This window comes from Amphiura filiformis, chromosome 3 (genome assembly GCF_039555335.1).
Source record: "Amphiura filiformis chromosome 3, Afil_fr2py, whole genome shotgun sequence".
Taxonomy (NCBI): domain Eukaryota; kingdom Metazoa; phylum Echinodermata; class Ophiuroidea; order Amphilepidida; family Amphiuridae; genus Amphiura; species Amphiura filiformis.
In genome coordinates this window covers 10,883,830-10,895,767 of record NC_092630.1, presented here as the reverse complement: position 1 = coordinate 10,895,767, position 11,938 = coordinate 10,883,830, and the positions used below count along the sequence as shown (strand labels likewise).

Here is an 11,938-nt window from a genome sequence, read left to right as displayed (position 1 = left end):
GTCACATTAATTGTAGAAAAAAATTGAGGATTTCAATAACAATCATGCCTCGAAGTGACATTAATTCCAGAACAGTACTCCAGGCGAGAATCAATTAAAAAATGTACCTTTTCGTAAAATAAGTAACCAGTTTTGCATTTTCTATTCTATATTAGTGACTTAATAAATATTACTAAGTTACACAATATCTAAACACAACATAACAAGTGAAAAAAAAAAAAAGATTCAGCCTACCCGTGGAAAAATTATTAAGCAGCTGACTTAAGGTTGTTCACACACATAAAATTATACCCTTGTTTTTATCAAAATTATTACTAATTACAGGGTATTTTCTCTCATAGCACTATGTTAGGCGAATTGCATATTACAATGTATCATGAATCAAAATGGGATGCACATGCATTGAATCATTAATTAGCTATGCAGGTTTTTTATTTTTAATTGATATTACATGTTAATGCTGCATGATCATGAATATGTCTCTCAAATTAGACTAGGGCAACCATGATTGATTTCCGAGATGGATACAAAAAAAGCAAGCTGCATACTTATTGATTTAAAAAAATACATGTGCACTGGTGACAACAGTGTTCATTACATTATTTTTTATAAAGAGAGAGAGGTGGAAGAGGCACATAGACATGATAAAGGTTGCATACATGTCGTCTTCATTTGATGATGCATCTTGGTTTAAATGTACTTGCTATTATCAACACATATCGACTGCTCAGTGCCGGAAGTGGATAAGTGCAATAGCTGCCATGTGTAAATGCCATGGGTAGATGAGTACAATACACTATGTGACAAAGTGCCAAATGTTCACAGGGCAGCTATTGTACTTAACCCACCTCTGGCACTGAGCAGTCGATATAAGAAGTATAAATTAAATTTGGACATGATGGAGGCATAATTCAGAAACAAAATTTAGGAGAGAATGCACATCAATGCCAAAACATGTTGGAGTGTTTTTTGTTTGTTGTTTTTCCTTGTTTTCCCCTAGCATCTCATTAAATGAAAAATGTTCTTCCATTTCAAATTTCATCCAAAACCATTATAGCATAGCAAATTTAAAAAATCCATCTAGATTTATTAAAATGCACTATATGAAATTGATTCATTTGCCTCTGTTATATTATATCTTTTAAGTCCATGATATTTCGTTATTGTCAGGCTTACATGTATTCCAACCTATTTTTAAGTTTCAAATTCCCTCCAAACAATAACAAACAATGAATACCATTCATCATTAGATATTATCATGCATTATGTAATCGATTCATTTCCATTACGTTTATACTACATCGTTAGTTCAACGCTATTTCTCTTTGTTGTATGTGCCAAGATCCATCCCGCTACTATGTATGTCTACCAATATACATATAGATCTCATGAATACCTAATCAATATTTTTCGATTGATCTAAACCACCGACGTTTACAGCATAGTTCCTGCATCCACCAGTTAGTCAATACTATGCATATTTGATGGCTATTTTATAACAGAAACATAATGCGGGACCGAATGTTTTAGGAGAGTATAAAATATTAATTGTTCCTAGTTCACAGTGACCTCTCAGTTTAAAGATTGAATTAAAAAACCAAGCATTTTAATGCGAGACTTGTGCCCTGCCTTAGGGGCAATATTACTATCCAATTTTCCGCACTTAACCATTTCCGCTCACCACACTGGTAAACAACATTTATATTACACATACGAGGGACAATTAAGAAAAATATTAGAATTTTAACTAGGTTACTCCTCATGCTGGCTAAATGCAACCTTTTTCATGCTTTTCACACAAAAAATGATCATACTAAATTCATATTTATAATAAAAATCTATACCAAGATGCAAGAGAAGTTGCCAAACAACGCAGTATTCCTCCGTTCAAATCAAGTCAAGTCAACATTCTGTCATTTATGGCAAATTGTCGGGCATCATCGGGCTATTCCAGTTGAAATCCATACACCCCCTACTGAAGACATGACCTTAATCTCTCACACAGGGAGTGCGAATATGAAATGGAGTTCAGGTAACCCCATTTACACTCCCTGTGTGGGAGATTAAGGCCATGTCTTCTGTAGGGGTGCATAGATTTCAACTGAAATTGCCTGTTCTAAAGGCTAGTCACTTATCGAGGCTGTCTTTATAGAAATAATGGTTTAGGCTTGGTAGTACCTTCCTAAATTGGTCTTTTCTTAGCCAATAGTTCAAATACTTTTGCTGATATATTTTTATCTTCTGTTTTCAAACATGCCACCCTAGTGACATTATAATTTACATATTTGAAATAAATTTTTGGCTGTATGCAAGTAAAAACAGACATTTTTGATCGAAATGGATTGAATTTGACAGAATTTTTTGAAAAAATTCTGAAATTGTCAAAATGTTTGCAAAAACTGTTCAGATTTTTTTAAGTGTTTGGAAATTTCAGTCAAAATCGTGATTGACCGACCCTACTTGGTATGGCCGTCCAGCCACAGAACAGGATGTATTTTTCTTTGACACCTTATCTACAAATTCCATATTTCTAGACCAGCCTCAAGAAGTGAATAGCCACATTCATACTCTATAACGCAGGCATTACTCAGCACTAGAAAAAGAGAGAGAGAGAAAAGTAAATATAACATAACAACAAGTCCAGAAACAACTAAAAAAAAATTAACAAAAAAAAAGCTTCTTGCTTCTTTTCTTTTTGGCTAAGAAATGTTGGTAGCAACTCACATGAAACATATATGCCCAGCATGAAATAAAGAGAGCGAGAAAAACTATATGAATGAGGAGTGTTGTAGGTTATTATATGATGATAATGATGCAATGAGGAGCTTATCAAGATGATGATGGTGCTAACGCCATGGTAGCAAAGATGATTTGTTATACCAGTATATCTACATACAGGTACCCTTCTTATGGCCTTATACATATCCAGTTCAGATGCAAAACCAAATATATCTTTATTTATTTGAGATACAGTCCAACCTCTTTTATCCGGCCATGATTGTCTGGATTAAAATCCAGATAAGTGAATTACATGTAATTCTGCATTGGCTCTCCTAAGACTGAAATTGGGACAACAAAAGATTGTTTCAACAATGAATAATAACATTAAAAGCATTTGAGTGGTTTATGCATCATATATGTAGATGTCATTCTAAGCATTTAGAGCATGGAATTAAGGTGTCAAATCATTAAAATATGTTTTACTGTAAAGATTTCACAGCCGAATTTAACAGAGAGATCCATATAAATGAGGTCCAGATAAGAGAGGTTGGACTGTATGGCTGCAAATATAACTTGTCGAATATCAAGAACTGTTTTTACCATAATTTCACAAATATACATTGGATTTTGTAGTGTCAATTAAAAGCTTGCATTTTTTAATAGGGTAGATTTTGGTGGCCTTAACACAAAAAGTTTCACAATCGGCTTTTGTATCTGACTTCGCCATGTAAATGACCATTTATGTTTGTTTTTAAACTGATCCTCTTTTAAAGAAAGAGTTCAGAACCTTGAACAAGTACGCCAACATGGTATACACTATACACTATACATCAATCACAATATATATTAAAAACATTACAGTTCATTGGCCTGTAGAAAATGCAATTATTACTATTAATTTGTGCAACAAAATGCCAAAATCTAATGCATTTTTATACCAACTCACACTCTATATTCAGTGACCTGGAACTGATAATCACAACCACTCATCCCCATCTTCTGGGCTACTCCAGTTGAAATCCTTACACCCCCTATGGAGGACATGACCTTAAACTCTCACACAGGGGGTGTAGATTTCAAAATGGAGTCACCCATTCAGGTAACCCCATTTGAAATTCTATGTGTAACATGTCTTGCACAGGGGGCATATGTATTTCAACTGGAATAGTCCACTACTGGACTGTGTCTATATATTTTCGGGTATATATCGGGAACTGAAATATATAGCAAAAAACTTATTTAATGTATATAAAGCGCAGCTTTCTCCTGCAGCATTTTTGATACCTCTTTTGTTGCTCTACGATATCATTTGTTGAGTTAAGGGCGCTTGAGTGGCTTCAAGTCGGATTTTGAAAGTTGCACAAGCGCCCATAACTCTCACCAAATGATATCGAGAGCAACAAAAGAGGTATCAAATGCGCAGAAGAAAGCTGCGCTTTATAAGTTTTTGCTATATATTTCAGTTCCCGATATATCTGACCATCTATGATCGTTTCGATACTTTCTGGGTTGAGTTTAGTTCACTTCAATCTGTTCAGTAATCTGTGTTCATTAGCTTTATCTAACAACTGAAACTTTTGGGGTATGGTGGTTCATTTTTTAATGCAAGTTTGTCAAGGATGACTAAACAGAGATTAGCTTGTGGAAAATGTAACCATATTTCACAATAAACAACTTTCATTTACCAATTTACATTATCATAAATGTTGGAATAAAATAATAGTATTACAAAATTTATAATATCTGGAAACTATTAAAAATCAAAACACCAACTATAAAAATCCAGTAAAATAGCATTTATTTGAAATACTGGTCATTATTAATGCCTGACCACATCTCTGGCCTGTCCTCAAGTCCACGATAGGATGGACGGTCATTCGTGGTTAGCTCTGCATATCAGGACACTTTGCCGCCTGAAACTTTACATGTAGAACAAGGCCCTATGCCGTGCATAAATATTTTGTTTCACAAAATCCGTCCATTCATGCAGATTTTTTCAACTGTCATATTCAATAAAGTAAATATTTTGGTTGTGTATTGGTAACAAAATATGTCATGTTCTTGGCAAGCATCGCTATTAAAGATTCAATGGCCTCAAAATCTATAATACTCTGCGTGCTAATCATACTAAGGCTTCAACATAAGTTTTGGCGGTATTTTCTCAAAATATCAAGAGCTTTCTAAGATGCACTGAACCGATACTAGGCTTGTTTGTACTCATTCTGATGCATTTTTTATGCTGATTCCAAATAATATGTTCATAGAAAAGTACAATTATGAATTTTTTAAAACAAAATTTGAGGGGTTAATCTTTAATCAGATTTCTTTTCCTTCTTTCCATGTCAACTAGGCAACACTTGACCAGACATATTGATCAAAAAGTGTAACAAATTATTTGATATAGAATGGTGATTAAACTAAGAATTACACAGTGCGTAAAGATGATTGGACAATATGAATGCAGTGATTCTTGCAACCTGTCCAAGTATGCAAATAAGGTACGTGATCTAAAATTGAAATTTCATTATTGAAATGTGCAACCACGTCCATCAACACACAATTTCATATCAGTGTCATGGGTTATTGTGGTGCATGACTGACACAATATAGTCAAGATTATTATAAAAGCCCTTTCATAATTCTACATCAACCCTGTTCAAAACTGACACTAGAAATTTAAATAAAAGTGCTAACATTGTATCACTCAAGATATTCTGATGCATGATTGACTGTATAACAATAACTTTCAGTCAACACAATATTTCACCCATAATGCAGCCATATGGTAAAAAATGTGGTTCTTATTAGTTTGTTTGTCTAAACAATATTTCATTTCTTCAATGCGATACAAAATGCTAAAACAAACATACTACCCTAAAAGAATTTTTTGTGATAAAAACAAATATGTTTAATACGGCCTTAATAATTCATTATTCATGATTAAAACACACAAAAATAAGAATAGAATAACATAACAATTACATAGCATAGAAGGTGTGGAGTTTAAAATGCAGAGAGTGTGTACTTACATGTGCTGGTGCTGGTGTATAGGTGAGATTTTAGAACATGCAAAATGTTATTATAAATGCGGACTAGGACAATGTTATTCCGCAAGACCATGTGATCCTACCATCTAAGGTGGGCATTAATATTTGTTTTATAAAAAAGTTTTGATGATACACATTCCTCTTAACTAAACATGGTGTTGCTACTAGTATTGTTATCTTTTACAAATTGATGAAACAAAAAAAAAATATGTGGAATTAAACAATTCCGCAAATTCGTAAACAGGTGCACGGACTACTTGATGAAACTGACTGGGCTATTCCGTCAGAAATCCATACACCCCCTATGGAAGACATGACCTTTATCTCCCACAGAGGGGGTGTAGATTTCAAATGGAATCACCCATTCATGTAACCCCCATTTGAAATTCATGCACCCTGTGTGGAAGATTAAGGCCATTTCTTCTGTAGAGGGTGTATGGATTTCAACTGGAATAGCACTCCTGTGAATGATCAATGCAGGCATACATTGTCACATATCTCACGCTTATATGCTTTTGTCACAAAACAACACCTCATATGTATTAATTCAATTCCTGATATACATTTAAAAGTTTCAAGTTTTTTTTTCTAACTTTCTTTTAATTGATCAAATTATGCACTAACTCCTTAACTCCTCAAGTTATTCCACTACTCTCATTTCCCATTCAGACCTTTCAAATAAGCAGATTTATGATAAACTTATAATGCAATTTTTGTTTACGCTAAAATCAAATGAATTAAATGAGAAAACTGTGTGAAAGCACCTCATTTGAACAAACATTAACCTGTACTCATAATTTTAAGCATAAAATAAAAAAACATAAAAAAACAGAGACTGTCTTTTGGAATTTGCGGGAGAGCATTAAGTAGCTCTTCTGGAGCCTTCAAGGAGAGCTGTTAAGAGCATTTACAATAGAATGTAAGGAGAGAATGGTCAACTAAGGATAGCTAAAAATCACTCTCCCATATCAGATTTAAGGAGAGCAATAGAGAGCGATTGCTCTCTCTCTCTCTCTCCTCAAAAGGCATTCCTGAAAAAATGGTTGTGTTTTCCTCCTCTGATTATTCATTAAGCAGGGGATATGTACAGGAATCGCAAGAATGCCACAATCACAATCGCTCAGTGTCTGGTCTTTGTTAGTTATCATTACTCCCTCCAAGCTCTTTTCATTGACCAGAACATTTTTTTTCATTCCCATTGGCAATGCCAGTATCTTGTAGCATACGCGCAAACATATCCTCCTTGAAATACATGCATGTGTGTGTTCACGGATCACTCGCTGTGCCACAGGATATACACGTAGCTAGACACGCTTTGCTCTAGATCTGTATTTCCTTTTCCATGCATTTATTGCCACAGAAAATGGCAACAAAATATTTGGTTAGCTGGAGCTTTCTTTATCATGATTTTAAAAGCTACTGACGATATATATTTTCAAATATGAAGAAGCAAATGTAAACAAGATGTCACTCATATTTAATCTACTTAAAGCTTCCGAGTTCATTACCAGGTGCATGGACAGCATAAATGTCAAATTATCATAATAATTTCTTATCAATTCTTGCTGCTTTCTGATTAAAACCCTAGCTTAAGATTGCACAGAATTTGCTATTCAAAATGATTTGAAAATTCTGTTTACATAGGGAGATTTTTTTTTACAACAGATTCTTGGAATTCACAAAATTGTGTTGTTAAGCCATGGAAATGAGAGCAGTGAAATGTTAGCTGTAATTATATTAGGCAAAACCGCACAAAAAACATGACCTTTTTAATAATCCCTACAAAATATAATACAGATAAAACATATCACTGATATGTGTCAAGGGGCGTTTATGCTGTACCACCATCTTGCAAACTGCCTCTCAGCCGCTCTACTCGACGACAACCTGCATTGCTTCTAAAAGAGACTTTCAAGCGAGTCAGTGAGTCACTGGGGATCATCAAGCATAAACATCTTATCAAGGAAAGGATAACACAAGGATCACCCACCTTTTCTTTATACGCATTGCCTAACATTTGAACGCTCTTTAGGTCCACTGCTCCCTTTAATCCTTTCTTGCCTTCTTTCTTCTTTCGTTTTTTGCAACAACATTTCTTGCAGATGCAGAAACAGCAGCACAGTAATATGAGGCCAGCAACGATGGCGATTGTGATGATAGCCCACATGGGTACTAATGAAGAAAGAGAATAGAATGGACACAATATACAGTAGAATATTTGGCAATTTCATTATGACATAACACAACATCTGAAATGGCCCAAAACAGGTAGTCCTAATGCAGACATGCCAACTCTGAAATCCAGGTTTCCGTACTCAAGAGTACGACCAAAAAAGCGGGAGCGATTGCTCAATAGTACCGTACTGGAGTATAGTCCCGACCCGTTTTTCAATGCATTTTGATATCATTAATAAAGTATGACATGAAAACAAAGTATCAATTTTCATATTAAAAACACAGGTCAACCATGAATGATCCTATCATTTAGGTCTAGGTCCTTTTTCGAAAATCCTGTCATTTAGGTCTAGGAACTTTTTCGAAAATTTGGGGGTGGGACTATACTCGAAGGTGGGACTATACTCGCGTCAGTAAGGTAATAGTATAGTATTCTGCTCATCCCACTCATAATTACTATACCATCAATGTGCACAAGAATTAATACACTGTGTGTGTCATCCCCATCTTGTGACATATAGAATGAGAATGCTGAATCTTCCTTTACCTTCATCTTGCCCTCATTCGTCATCATAATGTGATTTGTGCTTTTGGCTCTAGTCTATAAAGTGTACCGTAGGTTTGGTGTAGCGCACTATAAAACATCTCAATTTTTTGGGTTGGTTTATTTCCACATTTATTGCGGATGATTTATCTTGAAACCGTATCCTCATCAACGTATCTGTCCTCCAAAAGCTAAAACTGGGCTATTCCATTTAAAATCCACACTATCTATGTGCAACATTTTGGAACTATCTTCTACAGGAGAAGTATGGATTTCAAATGAATCGAACACATTAGCAGCTCCATTTGAATTTCATCCTCCTCATTGGAAGATTCAGGTTGAATCTTTATCAGAGGTGTATGAAATTCAAATGGAGTTGCCAAATGTGTTCATTCCATTTGAACTTCATACTCCCCCTCTGGAAGATAATTCCAAACTCTTCCACGGGGGTAGTGTGGATTTTAAATAGAATAGCCCAATGCTAAATGGGCTATTCCAATTGGACCATAATTTTAATTGTCATCCTAATGGCTTAGTTCAATAACCTCAATTAAACAATCATAGTGCAAAATTTGATCTCAAGCTGCAGAGTACAAAATGTATGAGTTTTTGGACTTAAATTTTCAAAGGTCATTCAATGAATGTGCAACTGTATTGGGGTAAAAGAACTGTGCCCCTGATAGATGAGCATGTTGTGGATCTTAGTGATAGTTCTTATTCCTGTTATAAACTAAATACTACTGTTGGTATATTTATTTCATGGACAGACGTCCATGTGAATTCCACACACACATGACATTGTAAACTACGCACATACAACTCGACAAAATAAACTCAACCATGTTACGCAAGCAGCCGGTCGCTAAAGCCAGAACTTCTGCGAAATACACGCACGCATTTGACACAACCCTCAGCATGTACACTTTTGTCCGAGAATTAAAAATAGCTGTACAGTATATGTACTTACATGGAATTTTATCCAATTGTTCTTGCAATTTGTTTCCCACATTATTTAATGCATCCTGAGCAAAATTACCCCCTTTCCTTCTTCATCTCCTCCACCTGCTGGTACTTCTGTTCCTGTTGATGTGGCTGCTGCCCCACCCCCACCCGCATCTGGAGCTGCTTCTTGTTGTGGTGGCACTTCTTCTTCTCCCATCAGCCTTCGTAAGAAGTATGCTGTATCACCCATGATGGCAGGCATCTCTCACACCACTAGCTCCTGAAAGGAACAAACCAAATCACAACTTGTTAGTTTATTTTTTCAATTTGAGATTCATGTATCTCTCTTTTGTGGTATGTTTTAGTAGATATCTACATAAAAAGTTGATTCACAAAGTTTCAGTTGATTCCAATTTTGCGATTGCAAGTTTATGCATGATTATTATGTATATTAGGCCAGGAAAAAAAATGTTTGGTTGCCCTCAGAGTCCGACCCGAAAAAAAGCATCGAGCTACCGACCCTCCAAATTTTTGTCTTGGAAGGGTAACCTTTAACCAAACAATTCTTTTTTTTTTGCCGTACATTTGTAATATCAAAGCGCTTTTGAGCGTTTCAACAGTATTTTTGTGGGACATGAGAGCACCTCAGACGTGTCGAATTGCATTCTGAATTCGATTTCTGAATCGAATTGCATTCTGAATACTGAATATTCATTTTTGAAATTCATGATATAATACAAATTTTATGACAAATTATTAAAATTTAAAATTGTTCACATTTTTTTTGGTGTTTTGGGAAAAAAATCCATATCTTCATTATGAAAGGTCAAAATTTTCAATTGATCGTCGGCTTTTCATCCCACCCACATACACTTTAAGTATAAATCATCAGATTTATATAGTTTACTTCGAGTACTGTTAAATATCAAAAATATCAATTTTTAATCATTTGCCACAAAATGTGTATTACATTTTGAATTTCAAAAATCAAAATTATTTGATATCAGAAGGACATTCTTCAGATTCAGAATGCAATTGATATGTCTGATGTGCTCTAATGTCCCACAATAAATACATGTACTGTCCAAAGGTTCATACCCCACCCCTTAACAGAACCTACAAATTTGATGATACCAATAAATTTCAGACGGTTCCGATCAGGGTAACGCCCGATTGTCGGCTACACTTGACTGTCCCGTAAAATACCCCGACCAGCTATCTACGGCGACCCCCTTCGTTCACCAGGTCACTTGTGCCTGGCCGAAGTTTCATCAGCGTTATCTCCTAGATTTTAGCTGTTAATGCCTAGATATGCCCGACATAAAGAAAAAAAAAATCTCTGCAAGAAATTTTTTGCGCTCGAACATTATGTAGCCAGAGGTTTCCTGTGATATAAAAAAATTTTGTTACGAAAAGTGGAGGGATGAGGCTTTGGATCAAGAAATGAACCTTTAAAACCACAATTAGACAATACTGGATTGAGCTACATGTAGACACCTATATATATGAAGAGTTCTGAAGCAAAAGCGATACTTTTACTTGGTAAATTATTTTTACAAAAACCAGTGGCATCTCTGTGAAATGTTTAACATGAAATTTGATGTAATTCTACTCATGTCTGTTAGTATTATGAGGAAAAAAATAGAGCCGAGTCTTTCGACTCAAACCAAGCCAACAATATGAATGTTTACTTAGGGATTTGTCGCAAGTGAGAGAATAGTTAATCAAAACGACCTTAGATCTCAGGCATCACCTCCTATTTGATCAATATTATGGAACTTGTAGACTTCGAATAAACATGCATGTTATATGTGACTTTTAATTTGCATCTGATGATGCGTAGAACATATTATGTTCTACGCATCATCATATGCAAATTATGTGTGTTTGAGGTTCAGAATGAAAGAATCTTATACGCAATTCGTAGGAGACTTCCTGATAAACATGAATGAAACGTATACTATATGTGGGTGTATACATGGTTTGATACTGCCAAATCAACTGTACAAGGAGTATACTTCCTAAATAAGGCAAAATAAAACAAAAAAACCTGCGGATGGACTTTTCAAGTCAGGGTCAGTAATTTTTTTTTTTATTTCACTTTTTATTTTCTGGAGGCTAAAATGACCCAAAAATATCACCTGGTAAAATTTTGATAATTTTTTAGCAAAGATACTTTGAAAATATTATCATTTTTTCCCTAAATTTTTTAGTCAAAATCAATCAAGTTTGGCCAAAAAACGTCTGATTTTACATGATTGTAGCAAAACAAAAACCTTCCAAAATGCAAAAATCTGGGTCGGACAGTGCCATAAAACAGGGCTGGGGTTTTTTTGTCGCCTAAACATGAATGTTTAAACAACATTGAAAATTGTACTTGACTAATATGGTATCTTTTTTGATAAATGTGGTGTTTTAGTTTACACACAGGTGCAACTAACAAATTCAAATTTTGAAAAAAAATTAAAATAAAAACACATTTATTCAAGTAACGCTTCAGTTATCAGTC

At 34.8% G+C, this 11,938-nt stretch overlaps 1 protein-coding gene across 3 annotated transcripts in view; it reads right to left on the bottom strand.

Moving 5' to 3' along the window:
* LOC140148022 (synaptotagmin-1-like) overlaps positions 1–11,938 on the bottom strand; it is an 85,891-nt gene that overhangs the window by 46,421 nt on the left and 27,532 nt on the right. For all 3 annotated transcript variants that reach the window (XM_072169850.1, XM_072169852.1, XM_072169851.1), the window contains exons 2-3: positions 9,455–9,709; positions 7,759–7,940 (exon numbers count right to left, since the gene is read on the bottom strand). In XM_072169850.1, the coding sequence (XP_072025951.1) occupies positions 7,759–7,935 (177 nt within the window). In that variant the 5' untranslated portion in view covers positions 7,936–7,940; positions 9,455–9,709. The remainder of the gene's footprint in view (positions 1–7,758; positions 7,941–9,454; positions 9,710–11,938) is intronic.